We start from the raw sequence: 22,340 nt of genomic DNA on the forward strand, positions 1-22,340 counted from the left end.
AAGGTTTCTGACTTTATAATTATGTTGAGTTCATGCTGGAGTACCAGAAGTTCAGGCTTCCGTCAGAACAAATTATCAGTTTAATTATTCTTACTTAGCAGATTTTACGTTCGTGTTAAAACAAAATTATCTTTCAGTTTATAAAGTTTTCGCATCTTATATTCAGTTTTTTATTCGAATACTTAACTTAAAATGGAAATCGTCCCTATCAAGCAGATAAACAACAAAAAGTTTCAAAAGATGTGTGGTTGGTTTGTGTTTTGTGGCTCAAATTAACGAGACTATCTGTGCAAAGATATTTATCTTCATTACTACATTCGAACTGTGTTTGTTTGTTTGGATTGTTTGTTTTGGAATTTCGCACAAAGCTACTCGAGGGCTATCTGTGCTAGCCGTCCCTAATTTAGCACTGTAAGACTAGAGAGAAGGCAGCTAGTCATCACCACCCACCGCCAACTCTTGGGCTACTCTTTTACCAACGAATAGTGGGATTGACCGTCACATTATACACCCCCACGGCTGGGAGGGCGAGCATGTTTAGCGCGAACCCGCGACCCTCGGATTACGAGTCGCACACCTTACGCGCTCGGCCATGCCAGGCCACGAACTGTGTTAACAGCCACAATTTATTTACCAAATAGTTTTGTAAATTTATGTCTAATTTTTGAGAAAGGTAACGAAAGCTATAGTATCCAAATTTATAAATTCTTATTGAAATAAAAATATTCAGTTTCTACAAAAATTTAGTTATTTCAAACATTTTTTCAAGTTTTAAATAGAAACAAACACCGAAAATTTAAAAATAAGATTAGGAACTTCAAGCAGTCGACTAGGCTGTATGGACTGTATTAGTTAATACATATTTTTTTTCTTAAAGCTCTCTATAATTTGGTAGAAAATCTCTTCGCATTTATCGACATCTAACTACTCAAGCTTGTAATATTAATACAGGCGCAGAAACGTTATTATCTATAGCGTAGTCTGTATGTGTTGTTGTGCACTTTATCACAGCTATTGAAGAAATAAAAATTATAGGTCATGTCGAAGAAAAACATTCAAGACGGATGGTAGAAAGGGTGAGATTATAGAATGTAGTGGACTAAAAATAAACAAAAAGTTGCTAAGGAAGTTCAAAAGAAATATGATTTTATTTCGGTTTTGCTAGAATGAGTAAACAGCAGCTGACGAATGTTTGTTGGTACCAGACTTCAGCTAGTGGCTTCGAATGTTGCACTTGTTCCACATTCGTGGTTTTCAACATATAATGAAATGTAAATGGGCGAATAACATTAGTTTTGAACAGTATTACAACCACGTTCTTCAAAAAAGAAGGTTGAAAAGGTTGTGGACATACATCATCGTAAAAAAAAGATGTGTACAAAGATAACAGTTCTAAAGGTTGTGGACACACATCAGCGTTAAAAGATGTGTACAAAGATAACAGTTCTAAAGGTTGTGTACACACATCAGCGTTAAAAGATGTGTACAAAGATAACAGTTTTAAAGGTTGTGGACACATATCAACGTTAAAAGAGATGTAGAAAGATAACAGTTTTAAAGGTTGTGGACACACATCAGCGTTAAAAGATGTGTACAAAGATAACAGTTCTAAAGGTTGTGGACACATATCAACGTTAAAAGAGATGTAGAAAGATAACAGTTTTAAAGGTTGTGGACACACATCAATGTTAAAAGAGGTGTACATGGATGAAGGGTGTGGGTATAGATCAGTTTTAAAAAAGTGTACTAGGAATAATTTTGAAAAGGGATGGACATACATTAACGTTAAAAGAGGTGCACATGGATAATAGTTCTAAAGGTTGTGGACATACATCAACGTTAAAAGAGGTGTACATGGATAATAGTTCTAAAGGTTGTGGACATACATCAACGTTAAAAGAGGTGTATATGGATGAAGGGTGTGGGTATACATCAGCTTTAAAAAAAGTGTGCTGGGAAAAATGTTGAAAAGGGATGGACATACATCATCGTTAAAATAAATGTACAAGGATAATAGTTCTAAAGGGTGTTGACATACATTAATGTTAAGAGAGATGTACAACTTTTTTATCCTTTCAGTGATTATCTTCGTCATCAACGCCTCCAGAAAGCTGCTGCACACACTTATATTCGCAGTATCACACTCATATTTTATCCAACTCTTGTGCCCCCCCCCGCAGTGGCGCCACAGTAAGTCTGCGGGCTTGCAATATTAGAAACCGGATTTCAATACCCGTGGTAGCAGAACACAAATAACCCATTGTACAGTTTTGTGCTTAACTGGAAACAAACAAACAAACAAATCTAATTCTTGTAACTAAATTCGTTGTACCTAACGGATACCATGTTAAAAAGTGACGTTTGGTTGCTCACTTTTTGAAACCTTTAATTTACGTTACGTTTATTCATTTTTAGCCATACGTTATGGTCGGTCTGAAGTAAACAAAATATTAGTTATCTCTGAATCGTTCCTCGTAGAACGGGCACTCATAATAAAATGATAAGAGTAAGGAGTTTAAAGATAAATAAAGCGGAACGTTTGGTCTCCTTTATATTCAGGTGTAAGATATATCACTAAGTACGATCAGTGAAATAATTACAAATGTGATGACATTAAAGATGTCTTCTTAACTTGCAGTATGTGGTGAAATATTACGTAGTGACTTTTTCTAAACAAATCTCGATGTCAATATACTGCGTTACGACGCCCTCTTTAAAGATTAATAGACAACAATGGATACGCGTAACCTAGACAAACTTGAAAAAAGGCTTAGCTTCTGATTCTTGGTTCTCTCCGTTATCTAAACCGTACGTTTAGGAAATAAACATATCCCTGAGAAATTCCACGTACAGCTTCTACTAACTTGTGTTGAAAATTACAACAATAATCCAATTACAAATCGACAGGCAGTACAGACTGTGACCACTAATCGTCTGCTACGTTCTTTGAGACGAGCCTATATACAACGAACACCATTAATTACATGAACTAACCACATAAAGGCATATTGTAACATTAATGAATAAAAGTACATAACTTGGTATTTTACAGCTGAGAAAACACGCTGATGAGTACGTTTGTACACGCAATTTTGTGATTTTATATATTACGTCTATTACGTGTGATCTAATCTGAGCTTACGAACACAAACGTGTTATTTGCATATTGTTATTTCCCGTTTAAAACTTAATATCATAGTATATAGAAACGTTTGAAAGATAATATGCTTTTACTTGTGCTGTCACTAGTTTAATAGATGGAAGATAAACACATAACAAAAATATCTAGTTTTCAAAATGAAAATTCATACTTTTTCTCAGTCGTTAATGAAATGGTAATCAAACTTTGCTTGAGATATGTTGTTATTCACAATGGAAACTTATAAAAATTGATAGCCTTTTGCGGAAACTTTTCCATTTTTGTTTTATTACTAAACTTACAAAACTAACTACGTCACAGAGCACATAAATAACTGAGAATACAAAATTAATGTTTTCTTGTGCTATTATTTTCGAATCTCGTTATATATATATTTTAATTTGGCATGGATAATTTACATTTACCATCACTATGTTTCCTAGTCACCGTTGTAACATTGCATTAGATCCACAGCGAAGGTGTATTATGTAGAATTAATCAACCCTACCATGAAATATCTCACCAGGTGATTAGCTGCTCGACTTGTCATTTGAGGGTCGCGGGTTCGAATCCCCGTTACACCAAACATAGTCGCCCTTTCAACTGTGGAGGCGTTGTAATGTTGCGGTCCATCCTACTATTCGCTGGCGGTGGGCAGTGATGACTAGCTGCCTTCCCTCTAGTCTCACGCTGCTAAATTAGGGACGGCTAGCGCAGATAGCCCTCGTGTAGCTTTGCGCGAAATTAAACAAATAAACAAACAAAATGTTCGACGACAGCAAATGAAAATGAATTCTCTGCAATATTATTTGCAGCGTTTTATAACAGTAAGGTTGGATATTTAAATATATATTGTTTAAATAAACAACAATGTAACATTGATAAATAATATCAAAATTGTATCTGGAATAAAACTTCCACTATCAATGATAAACAGATAATCACTTTGTTTTCCCCCTGTATTACTCGAATTACCAGAATACGCATAACCTTGGTATGGCTATTGTGTAACACTAGAACACATTTGAAAGTGTTAGTTTGTATTAATGTAATATTTCTCTTTTTATCTTCCACTAATTTGATTTTTTTTCTAAGTTCGTTTCTTTCTGTCAGAATTTTCATATAAAGACATATAAAATGCTTCATGTTAATAAGTGCCTATAAATTTAAACAAATAAACTTGGGAAAAGACAGCTTTTCTCTGACAGAATAGTTAAATTTAAAAGCCAATTTATTGCGCGATTTTACGGCAACGGCGTGAAAGACAATGAATTTTTGGATTCACGTTCCAGTCAGACTAGCAAATAAATTAAACCCGACCCTCTTTTAGAATAAACCAGAGATAGTAGCGATATCAGATGGCTTATCAGGGTCTTGTTCTTAGCATGTCCAAATGGTGAATCAAAGGGTTTATGATCTGTAAAAATTAAAATTCATTCTGCATATGGAACGGTGAGAGCGTTATAAGAGTAACGGTCAAATCCCACTATTCGGAGAGACAAAAGTTGACGCTGGGTGCTTGTGACTATTCTTCACCCCCTCTAGTCTTTCAACTCAAAATTAAGGACGGCAGGGAGCCATTGTGCAGATTTACGCAGAAACAATAAAGCCGACCAACCAAACAAAAATCTGAAATTTTATTCTTGCTTTTGGCAGATCGATTCGCTGTCTTTTATACAGGACATAAGTTATTAAAACAAGAAAGCTATTACAAAGTAGAAACGGTTATTGCGTCTTTTACAGAAAATAGTTTTTGAATAACACTTAGTAAGGATGGAAAAGGTTTAAAGAAAAAAGGGAGAGTTGCAGTGTCCAGTTCGGGAAACAAAACATACATCAGTTAATCTTCTGTCAAACAAAATAAAGAAATTATGGGTTTTGTTATTATCTGTAAATCTGTAAAGCTAAAATATGTAAAAACAGGTTAACTAGATGTTTGAATTTGAAGATTTGTTTGTTTTTGAATTTCGCGCAAAGCTACTCGAGGGCTATCTCTGCTAGACGTCCCTAATTTAGCAGTGTAAGACTAGAGGGAAAGCAGTTAGTCATCACCACCCACCGCCAATTCTTGGGATACCAACGAATAGTGGGATTGACCGACATTATAACGCCCCCAATGCTGAAAGGGCGAGCATGTTTGGCGCGACGGGGATGCGAACTCGCGACCCTCAGACCATGAGTCGCACACCTTAACGAATTTGAAGAAACCAACAATAGCTCAACAGAAACAAAACTGAATTGCAATATTATCTTTAAAGGGACCTGAAATAAGTTAAAACTAGACAAAAAGATGAAGGTAAGTTTCATGTTGAATATGAAAAACTCTGAAACTATTTAGTTAGAAGTGATTAAAGAACGAAAGTTTTATTATAATTATGAATTTAATGAACTCTGAAATAACTAACTAATATAAATCTAAAATGAAGCTTATTTTACATAAAAATAAAAAAATAAAGGAAAATATTTTAAAGAATCAAGAACAAAATGGCGCCTACAGTATTAACGGACAAGAAAATTATAACATGAAGAAGTACGTACTAAGTTGGTAAAATTATAACATGTGGAAGTACGTACTAAGTTGGTAAAATTATAACATGTCGAAGTACGTACTAAGTTGGTAAAATCTATCAAGAGATAAAGATTGCTATTTTTGGAAACAAAGACGAATGGTAGAAGGTTGTCAAGCAAAAACATAAAAACTTACCATCTAGCACAGAAGCTAATAATAAGAAGAGAGTTTTGGTGTGCATTGTATCGTATACGTGTTTTCGTTTTATTGCTTTGACTTATTGATGTTGACTAATATATATTATAGATGTCTTTAGAACGAGATTATTTGATTTCAAGCATCAACAAGAACATTTGACTGATTTATTGAAGTTATATAAGTACAAGTCGAATAGTTTGTGTTGTTTTTTTTGCGAAAAGCAAACATCAAACCTTATTCAAGCTATAAAACAAACACTAAAAAAACAAAAGAGCAACTGAGTAAACTCCACTGTTTCTTTCTAAGAAGAAAAATTATGCCAATAAAATAACATTGTTTTGTGTTCACTTTGTTGCTGCTTTGGTCAATAAATCGATAAAAATTGTGAAAACAGAACTGATCATATTTGCACAAGAGTACAAAAGTCTAAAACGGCTTTAGTTTTTAAGTTACGAAGTAGGAATTTGAGCCATTGTTGGAAAAGTAAGGCCGTATTTTTATGTCACACAGCCGCGCTGCTCAAACCGCTAAATTAACAATCCACGACATGTTGAGGATCGCTGGTCCGAATCCCCGTCAAAACAAACATGTTCGCTCTTTATCTTTCTTTCATCTAGTAATGGCTAAAATATTATTTTAGAATAATATCTACACTAAAAACTTATTGATTATTTTGTTTCAATTTCGCGCAAGGCTACACGAGGGCTATCTACGCTAGTCGTCTCTAATTTAGCAGTGAAAGACTAGAGGGAAGACAACTAGTCATCACCAACCACCGCCAACTCTTGGGCTACTCTTTTACCAACGAATAATGGGATTGACGGTCACATTATAACGCCCCCACAGCTGAAAGGGCGAGCATGTTTAATGCGACGGGGATTCGAACCAGCGACCCTCAGAGTAGTGACTTCGCTTGAAACTGATTTAGTAAAATTATTAATACTTTCCATTCACAGAATGTTTATAAAATAATTTTTATTTTATTTATTACGTACATGACGCTTCGGATGGAAGCCATTATTCAGATAAATAGGTCACTGTTGTACGGAATATGAATATTTTAACGTACGACTCGAGCGCCTTAACCACCTGGCCATGCCGGGGCCTGAGTTAAATGACTATAGACACTGCAGAAAAGGCAAATCACAAAAGAAACTAGAGTAAATTCTGATAAAACAGAAATTATAAAATCTAAAATTCACCGAGGATAGATAATGTTGATTATTTTTCGCTTGTTTGCCTTTTGTTGAATTTTGCGCAAAGCTATCTGCGCTAGCTGGTCCTACTTTTGAAACGATAGACTAAAGAAAGGATATCTAGTTACTAGTTCTTGAACTACTCTTGTCAAACCAAATAGTGGGAATTCACATTCGCTCTTATAACGCACCCACGACCCCATGACGCAGAGCGCGTTTTTGCGGTAATTGGTCATGAACGTTGAATCTTGGGAGTCTTAGTACAAGCACACTAATCACTCTACCGTGTCTAGATTGTCAAATTAGATTACTTAAATTATTAATCAAATAAACAAAAGATAATGATTTTTTATAATTAACACTGTTAGCAGATTTTGATGGTTGCGCCCGGAAATTTCTACAATAATATGCGTTTGGATAAAGCAGTAAAATTCCGTAAAAGTGCAGTCAAAATATTTGAATTTTAAATTCCAGAAATATGATTACTTGATTGAATATGTTTTAAACCAAGTGAGAAAATATCAGTTATTGAAAGCGTTAACTTATACTCTACTTACTTCTCGACTTAAAGTAAAATTCCCTTTTGTGAAAATAACGTTCAGATATACAGGACATGTTGTATTCTTTTTAACTTTGCTGTTCGAAAACAGTAAGTTGAACTTGGGATCATTAGTGTAACATATAAAAATGAGTTTGAGCTCAGTTCCTAATTGCCATTTTGATTGATTTTAGATCAAGTTACATCTATTTCAAGCAATGATATTCAGTTTCGAGTTGCATATTTGTACCAGTTGTTAAACATTTCAATTTAGTTGACAGCGAAAATGGCTTCTCTCACTTTCACAGAAAACCTGCTACTACTTCTCTTGTATCACCTCAGGTAACGCCTGAAAACTTCATTTCGTTTAGGTATACAGTTATAAAACATTGCTGACACGAGCTTTAAATCGATTTTACCGGCAGACAGGCAAAACAGAATTTTAGTTCGAGTTGAATCAATATCTGTGTTATTCCTCGTTTTCGATAAAGACAATAACGTATTGCTACCACGATACGGTACCAATTTTCTTAATGGAACTTTCACTTGCTTTATAATAGTGGATTATTACCTGATTACATATGGATGACGATATGGTCACCAGGGCGACATAACTGTTTGTTCATCCTCCTTAGGGATCAGTTAGATTGTCAAGGTAAGATTAAAACACTATGTCTGTAGTAACATCTTTTCTTAATAGAACCATTTTACCTAATGATTTTACAACACACTTTGTTGCTAGAACAAACCGTTTCCAAGTTTAGTGAAGTCACAGATAGGAAGTTTTCTGCCAGTGACTGTTTTTAATTGTAATTATACTGAAATTATAAATAATATTACTTAGAAACGGGCAGGCAAATAGAACGACATATGCCCTGTTTAGTTGCCCCCCCCCAGTGGCTCAACGGCATGTCTGCGGACTTACAACATTAAAAACCGGGTTTCGATACCCGTGGTGGGCAGAGCACAGATAGCCCATTAAGTAGCTTTGTGCTCAATTCAAAACAACAACAATGTTTAGTTTCAATTCCAAATGTAAATTTGCAGCACATTGTTTTGCTTCATTTCGAACAAAATCCTATCACAAATTTAAAACACATTTTTAAGATTATCTTTTACTCTTAAAGAAGTACTGAAGAAAAGGTACTGATCATTCTGAATATACTTGAGTGTATTATATATACCTTGTTAAGCCTAAGTGATTAGTTCTGCTTATACTTCAGGATATTATACATATCTAGTTAAGCCTAAATGATTAGTACTGCATGTAATACCTAAATAAGCCTAAGTGATTAGTTCTACCTTTACTTGAGTGTATTGTACATATCTATTGAACCTCAGTGATTAATTCTAGCTATACTTAATTGTATTACATGTAACTTTTAAGTCTGAGTGAGGAAAGTAGAAACTTGTGAGGTTCAAGCATTTGTTTCCCTAAACATGCGACGAAGAATCTAGAACTTGCTTTATATATTCTTACTTACAAACAAAATCTCCGGCCATTAAAATTTCTTCTTTGAAGCTAGTTTATTGTAGTGATTTTTCCATTAAAGTTAGAAATATATTAAAAAAAAAACTATGAAAGCATCGCTAAATAAGTATCAATGTTTTTGAAGTTTCTTCATCAAAACCAAGCACAATTTTCCCCCACCATATTTGGTCCTAATACATTAAGATATTTTATTCAAATACGCTATAGCTAGACTATGGGTAATATCCCGCCAACTATGCTTGACAGTAGTAACGATTCTTAACGAGCGTATTATTTGCGTGATAGAATGAAATATCAGAGAGTTACTTTGGAAAATAAATCGGAATAGTTGTTCCATAAAGGCCCACCGAGTCAATGGTCACAGCTAAAAAATTGATGTGAGCATATTCAAAATAAAATCCATACCAAACCTCAAGATTAGGAGTAGTAACCATTTCCATGACCTGCATTTCTTTCTCATGACCTTTAGGATTATTATGATGATACCTTACACTCGTGAGTTGGATTTGTTTTTGTTTGTTGCATATTAAACACAGACCTACACGAAGGGCTATCTGTGCTCTGCCCACCACAAGCATCGAAACCATACTTCTAGAGGTATAAGTCTGCAGACCTACCAGAGTGCCACTGGAGGGGCGTGAGTTAGATATTTTAATTTTATTCCTTGAGACATGCTCAGTTTTCTTTTTTTTTTTATCAGTCTGAAATGTTCCAAAGAACATGTCATTTATACGCATTGTGTAGTTTTAAGATATTTAATAAGTTCCTCGAAAGGTGCCGAAAGCCGCCTGGAAGAGTCAATTGCTTTAATCGCTCTCATCAGTGTGTAGTAATGTGTTGTCTGTAAGTCATTCAGTAGACTTTAAAATTGACTCGCATAAGGGACGCTTAACGTTGTAATTTGTACCGTTGTGGCATCAGTAAAATGTAAGCATGCCATAAATCACGAGACAATTATACACTTTGTAGGCTACAACAGATCTTAACATGTTAACTTCAAAAGTAAGAAGTAAAAACATTTTTTACATTGTTTTATGTGTTTTTAACACTTTAGAAGATCCTTTTGAAGCACACCTAGTTTAAGAAGAATGTTGCACATTAGAATATTGATAACACATTATGGTCTTGGCCAAAATATTTGCTCTCTGTTCTATACTGATGTTATTCTCCATTGTCATGGAGTAGTTATTGAATAAATGCCTGAATAGTGACAGGGAAGGTAGTATATGATTGTACAAACATGTACAAATTGTTATTCTGGTCTGTGTAAGTTGTTTTGAGCATTTGTTCATCAACAGGACGTGCTTTGTTCACACAATTTCTCTATTCTTCATGTAAAATCATCCTCGTCATGTGCCAGAAATTATAGATTATTAAATCATTCGACTATCTAAAAAGGTATGAAGCAAACGGACATTACCAGAACAATAGGGTAACCACGGTGTACTGTGTCCAGAATTTGGAAATGTAATCGGACCACAAGAAACATTGTTCCAAAGAAGTTCCGAGATGACCATGTTTTAAGAACAGATCAAGATCAGAAGAGGTCTTACGACAGAAGTGGCATGAACAGATTCACTTCACAGTAGCCAGAAGGACAGTGAATAGCATAATAACCAACCAAGGTTATTTTTCAAGTGCAATAACGGCTATCTACGAACCGGTATTAAACAGGATTCAATATTGTCACTGCATTACCTGGCCAAGACAACATACCAACTTCCAATGGCAACATGGCGTCTGTTCAGATGACTCCTGTTTCCGGTCTGTTAAAGCTCACGGAATGATGTGTGTTCTTTGTTTGTCTGGAAAATAGAAAAGGGAAGACTGCCTTTCTCACTGGAAAAACAAAGGAGGTTGTGCAGTATGTGTTTGGACAGCTATTCATCATGGTGGAAAAACCGCTCTTCATATTCTCTAGGAAAGTGTCTTCTAGAAGTATAACATGGAGATAATATGTCTGTCTTATTGTAAAACAAAGTTTCGCAGTAACTTCGTGTTCCAGGGTAACAATGTCATTGTCCGCAGTACATATATTGCACAAGATTATCTCGACCACAAGGACGTTATAAGCTTGTCATGGACAATAATGTAACAGGTTACAATCCCACTGAAAACTGTTGAGCAGAACTGAGCTAGAAGATTGTTAAACATGTAACAAACTCAGATGCTGCAGCTACGTTTTGAGACTTCTAGTAACAATTTTGGATGAAATCTCAGTGCATTACCTCAATAACATCGTCAAAAGAATGCTACATCGCCGTCAGGAGATTCTTAAAGTAAGAAGAGGACCAACCGAATAATAAATGTTTAATATGAACAGACATAAAGTTAAAATGCTATTTATAATAATGTGATGTTATACTTTGTTATTATATACGTTTTGGTTAGGTTTTATTGCGACAGATGAAATGTTGAAATACACCCTTTATTTTTTACAATTCATGTGATAAAATTGTTTACTGTTCTAATAAATTGTTCGCAATGTCTATAGAACCTGTCTCAAATAACATAATTATATGTTTAATATAATATGCTTTTTTCAGTTTAACAGCTCCAAATGTATTTGTATTTCATCTTAATAGCAATAATCTAATTTGTTACAAAATATGTAAACATTTTAGCCAAAACTGTAAATAAAAAACAACCAATTTTGTCAATGAACAATATATTTCAGGTTCAGTATTTTTCTTTTTACAACTTCTTAAGTCTTCGTAATGAAACTAGAAAACTTAAATATAGAGCAAATAACAATGATATTCACAATTTGTTTTACTTTCAACTTTTATCCATCTATAGACTTGAATTGGGTTTTATCAGAAACTAATATTTTATAAATACTAAACAAATATAAAACTATTTAAAAATCAGCAGTTTTGGTACTATTCTTTTGGCTCACCCCTTACCAGTCAGATGGCTATAATGTCTCCAATAAGCAAATTATGAAGGTACGACTGTTAGAGCTTTCTGTCTTACTTTGACATCAAGCATCCTATTTATAATGGTCATGCATTTCGTTCGTGTCACATAATTTGATTACACACATGTATCTGTACTTGATTGCTGAAACAACACTGATAACGGAGAAATCTAGCTATAAACGACTTAAATTGAATTTAAAAATTACTGAGTTAAAATACAAAAGCCTCAAGACTTAGAAATGGGTGGAACTATGGCTGCACCCACTATTAGGCTGCACCACGTCAAAACATTCAATGTGTTGTAATGTTGTCCCTCCCACTTCTGTCTAACTTCTATATGTTTTGGTACTTCAATTTCTACTTCCTAACTTTTTGTTTTAAAATACGTTTTACTACATAACGGTCACCCGCACCCAGCCTTTCCGAATTTTAAACTTATATACTAGACAGAAGGCAGCTAATCGATAGCTAACACTTGGACTAATTTGGTAAACGAACAGTATGATCTGTCAAACGCGTTTATAGCGCATCCCTCCCAAAAATCCACTACTCAGGTAGGTTAATCTTTAAGCAATACACAGATCCACATGCTTAATACTTTGAAACATGTCAAAACCGAACTTTAGATTATGTTAAACCAAAATGCATTATGAGATATCTCACATACTGTTGACTTCACTAATTTTAAAACCTTATTGATTCAAGTTAAAAGGCCGAGCATGGCCTGTTGAGTTAAGGCGTTCGACTCGTAATCTGAGGGTTGCAGGTTCAAATCCCGGTCGCTCCAAACATGCTCGCCCTTTCAGCCGTGAGAGCGTTATAATGTTAAGTTTAATCCCACTATTCGTTGGTAAAAGAGTAGCCCAAGAGTTGGCGGTGGGTGGTGATGACTAGCTGCCTTCCCTCTAGTCTTACACTGCTAAATCAGGGACGGCTAGCGCAGATAGCCCTTGTGTAGTTTTGCGCGAAATTCAAAAACCAACAAAACAATTTTCGTTTTTATCATTTTCACGTGCGAGAATAACTTAACGTTTTATTGTATACTTTGTTTTAAACTCACAACTCAATTAACCACTATCATTTTATAACTGTAAAACATTAAATATCTAGACTGACTCTTGTAGTCGCCCCCAGTGGCACAGCGGCATGTCTGCGGACTCTAAAAACCGGGTTTCGATACATTTGGTGGGCAGAGCACAGATAATCTATTGTGTAGCTTTGTGCTTAATTCAAAACAACACCAACTCTTCTTGTCAAATCTGTGGTAGCAAACATAACTAACCCTCTTCACACAGTCTTTTAAGAATGATCTATTTTTAAAAAATATGGTATTTTAGGGTTTTTAGGGCAAATCTTATCAGTGTTTTAAGTACATAAAGTTATCACTTTCATATTGTTTTGTTTTCACGAATGTATATTGATTAATACATGTTTTCATTGTCTCCTAAAATCCTTCCATTTAGAAAGCTAAAATGGACAAAGCCAAGTGGTTAGTGTGAACAGACTGGACAAACTAATAACATGTGATTCGTGACCCATTTTGGCAAAAACGCACTATGTACTTTGGGGCCGTGGGTGTAATATAAGAATGACGGCAAAATCCCACAAACAAGAGTATGTCAAGTGTTGGCAAAGGGTGCTCTTAACTAGTTGTCGCCCCTCTAATCTCTCACTTCAAAATTAAGGATGATTATACAATGATAGCCTATGTGTCGTTTTTCGCAAACCTTCTGAAACAAGCAAATAAAAAACACAAAACAACAACAACAGAACTCTGTCTATTGATATGCAGATATGGAGTATTCGTATACGAATACAGCTTTTGGATTATTTGTACTTGTTCTCAAATATTTTGATAGGAAAATTGAATAATGTGTGCTATAATTAATTAGCATAGTATCTGTATTCGTTGAACGATACTAACAATAATTAATACTATAGGAATGAATATCAATTTTTGTACTTATCAAATTTCTATATTGTCATTATTACATATTTACGTTACTTTATCTTTTAGTACAGAATACAGTGCAATATAATACGTCATTTGACACATGGAAAGCTTCTATTGGTGATGAATAATGTAGCATTGAACTTCAGAGAAAGCTATTCAAATCCTGAAAAAGATTATGTGACATGTGGGTTCGACAAGAAACGTTGAATTTTCTATTTGATGACTATGTAACCAAACAAAATTGAAGGCTATGAAAAATATGCTTTGTCTGAACGATGACAATATTATAATGGGTAATTTACGTTAAGTCTCGCACTTCTTGCAGGAGTAGTAAATAAATTGCAGAAGAGGGGATACTTAAAGTAAAAAAAAAAAGTCATATTTGTCACATTAGGGGAAATTCAGGTTTTTTAAACTGTTTTATAAAACTAAGAATCTAAAACTTATATAATGTTACAATATGAATTATTAGCTGCGAACTTTTGCAATATCAATTGTTATAATAAGAACAAAAAGTACTTTAATTAAATTTTGAATTAACTTGTTAAACATATCGTGACATGCACAATAATGGATATCTATAATGATTATACACGCCCTCATCAGAAGTACATCACTAATCACTAACAAACTTGCCAAATTTATTGCCAGTTCGCTTTAACCCTTCTCAGAAATGGAATAAAAAAATATACCAGCGGATTCTCGGTATATTCTTCCCAGCTGCAAGCACTTGTCCACAATATTGTTCGAGAGCAAATCTGATGAAGTCCAACAAAAAATCATCTCTCTACTTCAGCTTGTATCCAACATCAATGCCACTATGGATATCTGGAGTAGCAGGCAAATGCTCACCTTCCATGGAGTCACTGGAAAATTTATATATGGCTGGAAAATGCAAACATTCATGCTAGTAGGTCAGCGTTTCAGGGGTGTCACACATCTGATAAAATTCAGCTCAGTATGATAAAATAATAATTATTTTATCATATTATTATTATTATTTTAACAATGTGATCAAGGCTTTCTGTTTGCCTGGATTTAAGCCGCACGACATTACCTAGTGTGAGAGATGCTGATAGTTCATCTATAAATAATGATGCAGAAGATGAACTTTCGGAGGAATCTAAATCTAAAGTTATCCGATTTTTTCCTGAACTTAATCCCTCTTTTTCCCACACGTTACAGCTAGTGGTCAGGAATGGCATAAAAGATCTGGACTACTGCTGAAAGTAATTTACAAAGCATTAACTTTCGTCTCCTTCACTCGAAATACCAACACAATGGAACTCAGAAATTAAGATGATTACGTCTTGATTGAAGATTCTTCAGGAGGAGATGGATAAGTTAGGTTCTGGTACATTGAAACTTACTTTTCATGATTAAACTGTGCTTGCAGATTTGGTAATAATACTGATACCTACTAAAGATGCAACAAAGGTCATCCAGGGTCAGAACATTGTTATCATCAGTTATGTAGTGTCATGTGTTTAAGCACTGATGACTGAGACTGGCAGCATACAGTCCAATCTTGTCTCTGCACTGAAGAAATCTGTTCAAATCTGGATGACTCAGTATTGGATCCTAGATTTAAACTTGACTAGTGTTGCACTAGACATATATCCTGCGAATCCAACTGAATGATCCTGTACAAAAAAGTCAAGAACGTTTCCTCAACAAATAATTCTACAACCAAAATAAGACTGTAAATATCTCCTTCGAAAAATATGTAAGCTCTTTAGTTTCTCTGCTGCCTCTAGGAAACCAGCCATACCATATTCAGAGGACTTCCCTCGGTGGACACGGCTGAGAGCCCAATGTGGCTTTACTATAACAATAAAATATACACCATTACATCTTTCTCGGCGGTCCTTTTATTCTTGAAGAAAGTGACCCTCTAGATTATTGGAAGATCTGTGAAAAAATCTTTCCAAAGCTATCTCTACTAGTAAAACGATACTTGAGTGTCCCAGCGTTCTCCATTTCCATTGAGCGTTTGTTTAGAATCGGAGGCAAAAACCCTCAGATTTGATCGCTGTCAACTAACTGACAGAACATTTGAAAGACTGATGTTCATTAAGAACAAAGGACAGTTATAATATCTATATATGTCTCCTTTAAAAATATATTTGTTTATTCTAAAACTGTTATTATTGTTCAAACTTTGTTTGTTTCATAAAATAATAGTATTGAAATATTACTGTCTACTGTTTTATCATTATTACATGTTATCTCACAAAACAGTCACGAATGAATTCACAAATACATTCCTAATGCATTCGTATTCGAATACTTAGCATTTTCCCCGTATTTGTTTTTGTATTTGTATTCGATCACTGATCTCTATCATTTGTCCCATTCCTGCTGTTATGCACATTTATAAATTTATGAATAGTATGTTATTGAATATCTATAGTCGTACAGTGGATGCCCATAAAAATTTCCCTTTCTTACAAACGCATATAATTTTCAATACAGTAGCGCATATAACGACATGCGCAAAACCTTCCATTTTCACAAGCATGCCAATTTTAATTTTCAACGCAAGCGTGTGTGAGAGTTTCGACTATTTATTCATTATTCTAAAAGTAACCAGTGTCCTAATCAATGATCCACCTGTCAATTGAAGTAATAAATAACAGCTTTACTGATAGAAATGCCGTCACTAATATTGAAAAGTGAGAAAATAAATTATTGTTTGTTAACTACAAAGCTATACAGTGAGCTACCTGTGCTGTGCCCATCAGGAGTGTCGAAACTTGGTTCGAATCCCCGTCCCACAAAATATACTCGCCGTGTCAGCCGTAGGGGTGTTATAATGTTTCAGACAATCCCAGTATTCGTTCATAAAAGAATAGCTCAAGAGTTAGTTGTGGGTGGCGATGACTAAGTGCTTTCCCTCTAGTCTTCCACTGCTAAATTAGAGATGGTTAACGCACATAGCCTTTATGTAGCTTTGTGTGAAATTTAAACCAAATACAAATGATTAAATAAGATCAGTAGCTGGTTATTTTCCAGTCATTCTACAGTTGGCTACTTTGGAAGCGGATGTTGAAATAACTTACACGATTTAACAAGATGTATCGGAAGACTTACTTAGTATTTAGGCAGCAATGATTTGTTGTAGTAAAAACAACATTTCAATGTAATCCTTTAACCATTCCATTCCAGATTGAACGCTGTCCAATGGTTAATGTGATGGATTGTGAAGCTGAGACCCCACAGTTCTCATCACGTTATCGAAAAAAAACAACAACCAGAAAACTAATAATAATAATAAAATTGAGCTTCTCACTTTAAAACTGTAGGTGAGTTATAAGAGTAACTGTTGAATTTTACATTTAACTCGGACAAGAGTAGACCAAAAATTATCGGTGAGCTGTGTTGACTAGTTGCTTCCCTTCTAGTTTATTATTTCATAATAAGGGACGGTTGGTATATAATATTCGAATAACATTGCGGAAATCTAAAGAAACAAACACACCTTCAATTCCGAGATGTCATTTTAGAAAACGTTTAGCTACTCTCACTTTGACCCAGAATATTTTATTTGCTTTAACACATTGAAATTATTTACAAATATCAGTTGCGTAATATACAGCAATAAATTAGCTTTAGTTATAAAAAGTTATCTTTGTGCAACAAATGTCCAAACGAGTTTAAACCTCATCATAATTTGTTATAATTAGATTTGCTTGTCAGTAAAACTCTCTAACTATATAGGCCCGGCATGGCCAGGTGGGTTAAGGCGTGCGACTCGTAATCCGAGGGTCGCGGGTTCGCATCCCCGTCGCACCAAACATGCTCGCCCTTTCAGTCGTGGGGGCGTTATAATGTGACGGTCAATCTTGCTATTCGTTGGTAAAAGAGTAGCCCAAGAGTTGGCGGTGGGTGGTGATGACTAGCTGCTTTCCCTCTAGTGTTACACTGCTAAATTAGGGATGGCTAGCGCAGATAGCCCTCGAGTAGCTTTGTGCGAAATTCAAAAACAAACAAGCAAAACATTCTAACTATATTTCTATCTTTGTCTGATTATATGGCATTGTCTAAAAGTACCAAAAGATCATATGCATTTTTGGTTTTGTGAAGGATCAATTGCGATTAAAGTAACAGCAGAGATTATTTCAGAAAAGTGATGGTTTATAAAAGATATACTTTCATAATTTTATAATTAAGCGTTTAAAGATTTGAAGTTTCACTAAAAAACTCTCGTTTTTTTATTTCATCTATTTTGTTTGTTTCTGTGAAATCATTCTCTGAAAAATTACAACTGGCAATCAAGAACATGCAGATACATTTAATTATTAATTCCTTTTTCATTGCAAAAGCATCTTAGGAAAATATTGAAATTAGTAAAATCCTGATTTTCTTAATAACTGTTTTGATGGACACATTACATGACTTATAAATTGTTAAATTTTAAAATTTCATAATTATATATATATATATCTGCCTGTGGCCTTAATTTTGAACTTCTCACCAGAAGAGAGGAAGCCTGTCAGCAACATCCTTCCATCCTCTCTAAGAAATTAAACGTCACTCCTATAATACATCCACAGCTTCAAGTACGGGGAATATTTTATTATCACGCAGATTCGAACTGGACTTAACAGTTCTCTATCACAGAGTTATATTATAGTTATAGTTCAGCTTATGAATAAAACATGAGTGATGTTGAATTAAGGAACACAAATTTTACGTTTTGAATTTATACATTTAATAAAACAAAACTCAATCCTATAGTTTAATTTGGTTAAAGTTTCTGGGAGTTTAACGCTGGACAATTCGCTCGTACGCGTTAATGTGCGAAATTTACAAATACATTCACTGGTTTTGAATTGATAGCACACGTGTACATTTATCCAAATGTGATATATTGGTGGGTGGGGACGATTTAACCGGCAGATTTCATGATACTTTGATCAAGTATGATATTAGTTTGAAATCTTGTATTAGAGAGCAATGAGTTATAGACTGGAATAAATTAACTGTCCTTTAAGAAGGTACCATCTACATGTCATTTAAAGAGTTTGTTTTTTTTCCTAGGGAGGTTCAATATAAAATTAAAACCATGCCTTATATTGCTATTACGTTAATAAACTGGATGACCTTCTGTTTGTTGAATTTCATACAAAATTACTCGGAGGTTATATGTTTAGCTGCATTTAATGTTGAAGTGATAGACCAGAAAAAAGCCAATCAGTCAACACCAATCACCGTCAAATATTTGGCTACCCTTTACCAACGAATAATCGGATTGATCGTCGCATGATAACACTCCCAATGTTAAAAGGGCGAGCATATCTGGTAAGGAGACCCGTAAATTGGGGTCCAATGTCCTATAAACCAGATCATGCCAGGCCATAGAAGAAAAAAGAGAAATGTAAAAATTATTTATTCTTAAATCGATAAAATTGATACGAATAGAAGAATATGATATATGTAAAAATAGGCTAACTTTAATTCTTCATTCATTTGCATGAAGATGATATAATATTTCATTGTTACTTTTGCAGTTATTCTTAAACGTGCGCAGAGGACGAGAATCTTCATCATTAGGCTTAGTCAAGTATTAAATAAAACTGAAGATGAAATAAATCTAATAGGTATATATAAATTTCAATGTGAATATCGTCGTGCATACATAAGACAAACTAGAAAAACGTAAAATTTAAAATAAATGAAGATAAGATAAAAGTTAAAAACAAAAGGAAAATGTCTGCATTAACTGAACATCTAAATTATACTGGTGTATCATACAGTAGAAACAAAAATAGTCATTTTGGTTCGACCGAATATTGTAACTGTTAGAAGTATTAGAGTAACTATTGAAATAAAGATACACAGCAAAAACAAGTTGATCTTACATTAAGATGAAGTGTTAGAAAATCAGAAAATACGTAGATGTCATTATCTTCTATTTTGAATTGTAAACTATTGTCACATGTCCATAGCTTTTCACACCCTGAAGATGACATGAAACTATGTTGTATTTTGTTTGTAACCTAAGAACAAAGCTACACAATGGGCTATTAGTGATATGTCCACCAGGGATATCAAAATCCAGTTTCTAGCGTTGCAAGTACGCAGGTATGCAGCTGTGTTACGGGAGGGTTAAAACAATTGATTGGTTTAAATAAAGATTTTAATTGTGTATTACAAAACAATGAATATTAACCTTTTAATATCCTAAACAGATGTTTCAGAATTTCCTTATTTTCGGAGGTTTTAGTGAACCACAACTCTTCTAGAAAAACGTGTTGTAATTCAGTCAATCATTTAAATAAAACTTATTTCACTGTATGTTAAGAAACATGTTTTCAATGTTGTTTAATCATTTTTACGAAATTAGGTGTTTTAGTGTTATGTTTTTAGACACACAGATGAATTTATAATATGTACGTATTGCGCAAATGAACGAAATATTACACTCAACTCTTTGATCTTCTTAAGCAAATACAAAATTTGCATTTTTTAAAGAGAATTATATGAGCAAGTGTAAGTATAAATTAGTTCATCAGTTTTAATGTTCTTTTGTTAAATGTTTTTCAAGATGGTTGAATATCTTTTTATTCATATTTATCGATAAGTTATTTTTAAATACAGACAGGTGAAAATCATCTTGCTTATTCTTTCTTAAAGTAATAACAGTACAAGTGGCGACTATAAGGAATAACTTTTGATTTTTATTTTTCAGATGTGCGCCAAATCAACCTTAAAGACCTATGATGAAAATAAACAATATTTTGTGAGTGTTTGGGCTACACCTATTTTTCTTCAGTGTTATCGACCATCATTAGAAAAAGGTTTAACTTCGTTGAGAACCACAATACTTTGAAATCTTGAAGTAATGCAATGCGAAGATAGTATCGCTTAATATTAATTGCTACTATTGTAATGCATATTCAAGCAGCTAAATTAGAAAAATCTCGGTAAAAATAAATGTTTTGGTGTCAAAATCCAGAGAAAATATCGTCGTCAGAGTAATTTTCAAATGACAACAGGAAATTGATGAAAAATGGTGGTTGTATTTCTAAATAAACCAATGAAGAGAAAGAAAGTATAAGGATAAATATTTTGATGCAATTATTCATGAAATTAATCAATGGAAAGTGGTAAAGCATGGCTGTTTTCACTACAACAATACCAGATCGGGATAGAGCAGAAAATAAATCATTATTATGGAGACCAATCTATCCGAAGGATTGGAGAAGACATTTCTCGAAGACATATTTTCTGTCCCCTGAGCACAAGAATCAGAAAATGAAAGAATTTTACGAAACTTATGATTTTATGACTGGAGTAAGAATAGCTGCAACTCTGGGTGGTTTGATTACGCTTTTCACTTTATTTCTGTTTTACAAAAGTAAATGCAAGACTGATAAGATTGGGAGAGACAAATATGGAGAATTTTATACCAATGGTGATATTGGAGTTCAACAAGAAGGATTCCCTACAAGAGGTACTACCACAAACGACAACACTAACACTGCTTCTGATAGCGGTAGTGTTTCTTTGCATTTAGAAACAACGTTCTCTCCGTGTCCTCATCAAACTGATATCCCCCTAACGGTGTATGTGGAAAGCCCGTCGTCTCTGTTTCTGCCGTCTGAAATTTGTATCGAGGACAAGGTACGCGTACCAAAAGAGAGTCAAAGAGACAAAACTGATATAAATACGAGGACGTCTACCAAGTCTCAATCTAGTGCCAGTTCAGTGCAGGCTATTAAAATAAGTAACAGTAATGCTTCCAAAGAATTATCCGTTAAACAAACATGTATCAAAGATGTCGATTCCCAACGTCCGTCTTCTTCTGCTTCAAACAAGTAGCTGTAGTAACATCTCACCCTTTCAATAAAACCTCAACAGAACTTTCTGCTGCAGAACATTATTCCAAAAGATCTTCTTTTAAGTTCGGTGATGAAATGTTCTGATAGATGCAAATAATTATTTATTGTAAAATCCAGAAATAGCTTGATTGGTGCTAGTGAGAGTTTTCAATAACCATACAGCTTAATATCCATAAACACAACCTCTTCAGCTGTTGTCAAGTGTGAATTAGGTTTCATAACCTCCAAGTTTTGTATATGTTGTACAGTATGTCAATGACATTGTTATATACAGTTAAGATAAAAGGTGTAAGTGGTGTGTCTTTGATGATCATTATACAGGTGTCTTATAAGCACGATCTTTAGTTTCTTATTATTTATTCTATTCGAATGAAATATGATTTAACGTCTTCCTATGTGTTACGTTTCTCAGATGCTTTTCCGATTTTTTGACCACTTAGAAAATTAAGTTCCTAATCAGTATCTTAATTCATGAAAATTAAAATAGTTGATAGAATAAACATGTAAATTCTACACACACTAATCCCTCAACTGATACGAGAGAAA

At 34.1% G+C, this 22,340-nt stretch overlaps 1 protein-coding gene across 1 annotated transcript in view; it reads left to right on the forward strand.

Annotated features, from left to right (window-relative positions):
- Nucleotides 1-22,132, forward strand: part of LOC143231046 (uncharacterized) — a 65,017-nt gene extending 42,885 nt beyond the window's left edge. Inside the window, exon 2 of the mRNA XM_076465549.1 lies at nt 20,642-22,132. Coding sequence (XP_076321664.1) covers nt 21,067-21,774 — 708 coding nt within the window. The 5' untranslated portion in view covers nt 20,642-21,066 and the 3' untranslated portion in view covers nt 21,775-22,132. The remainder of the gene's footprint in view (nt 1-20,641) is intronic.
- Nucleotides 22,133-22,340: the final 208 nt, after the last annotated feature.

This window comes from Tachypleus tridentatus, chromosome 10, assembly GCF_004210375.1.
Source record: "Tachypleus tridentatus isolate NWPU-2018 chromosome 10, ASM421037v1, whole genome shotgun sequence".
Taxonomy (NCBI): domain Eukaryota; kingdom Metazoa; phylum Arthropoda; class Merostomata; order Xiphosura; family Limulidae; genus Tachypleus; species Tachypleus tridentatus.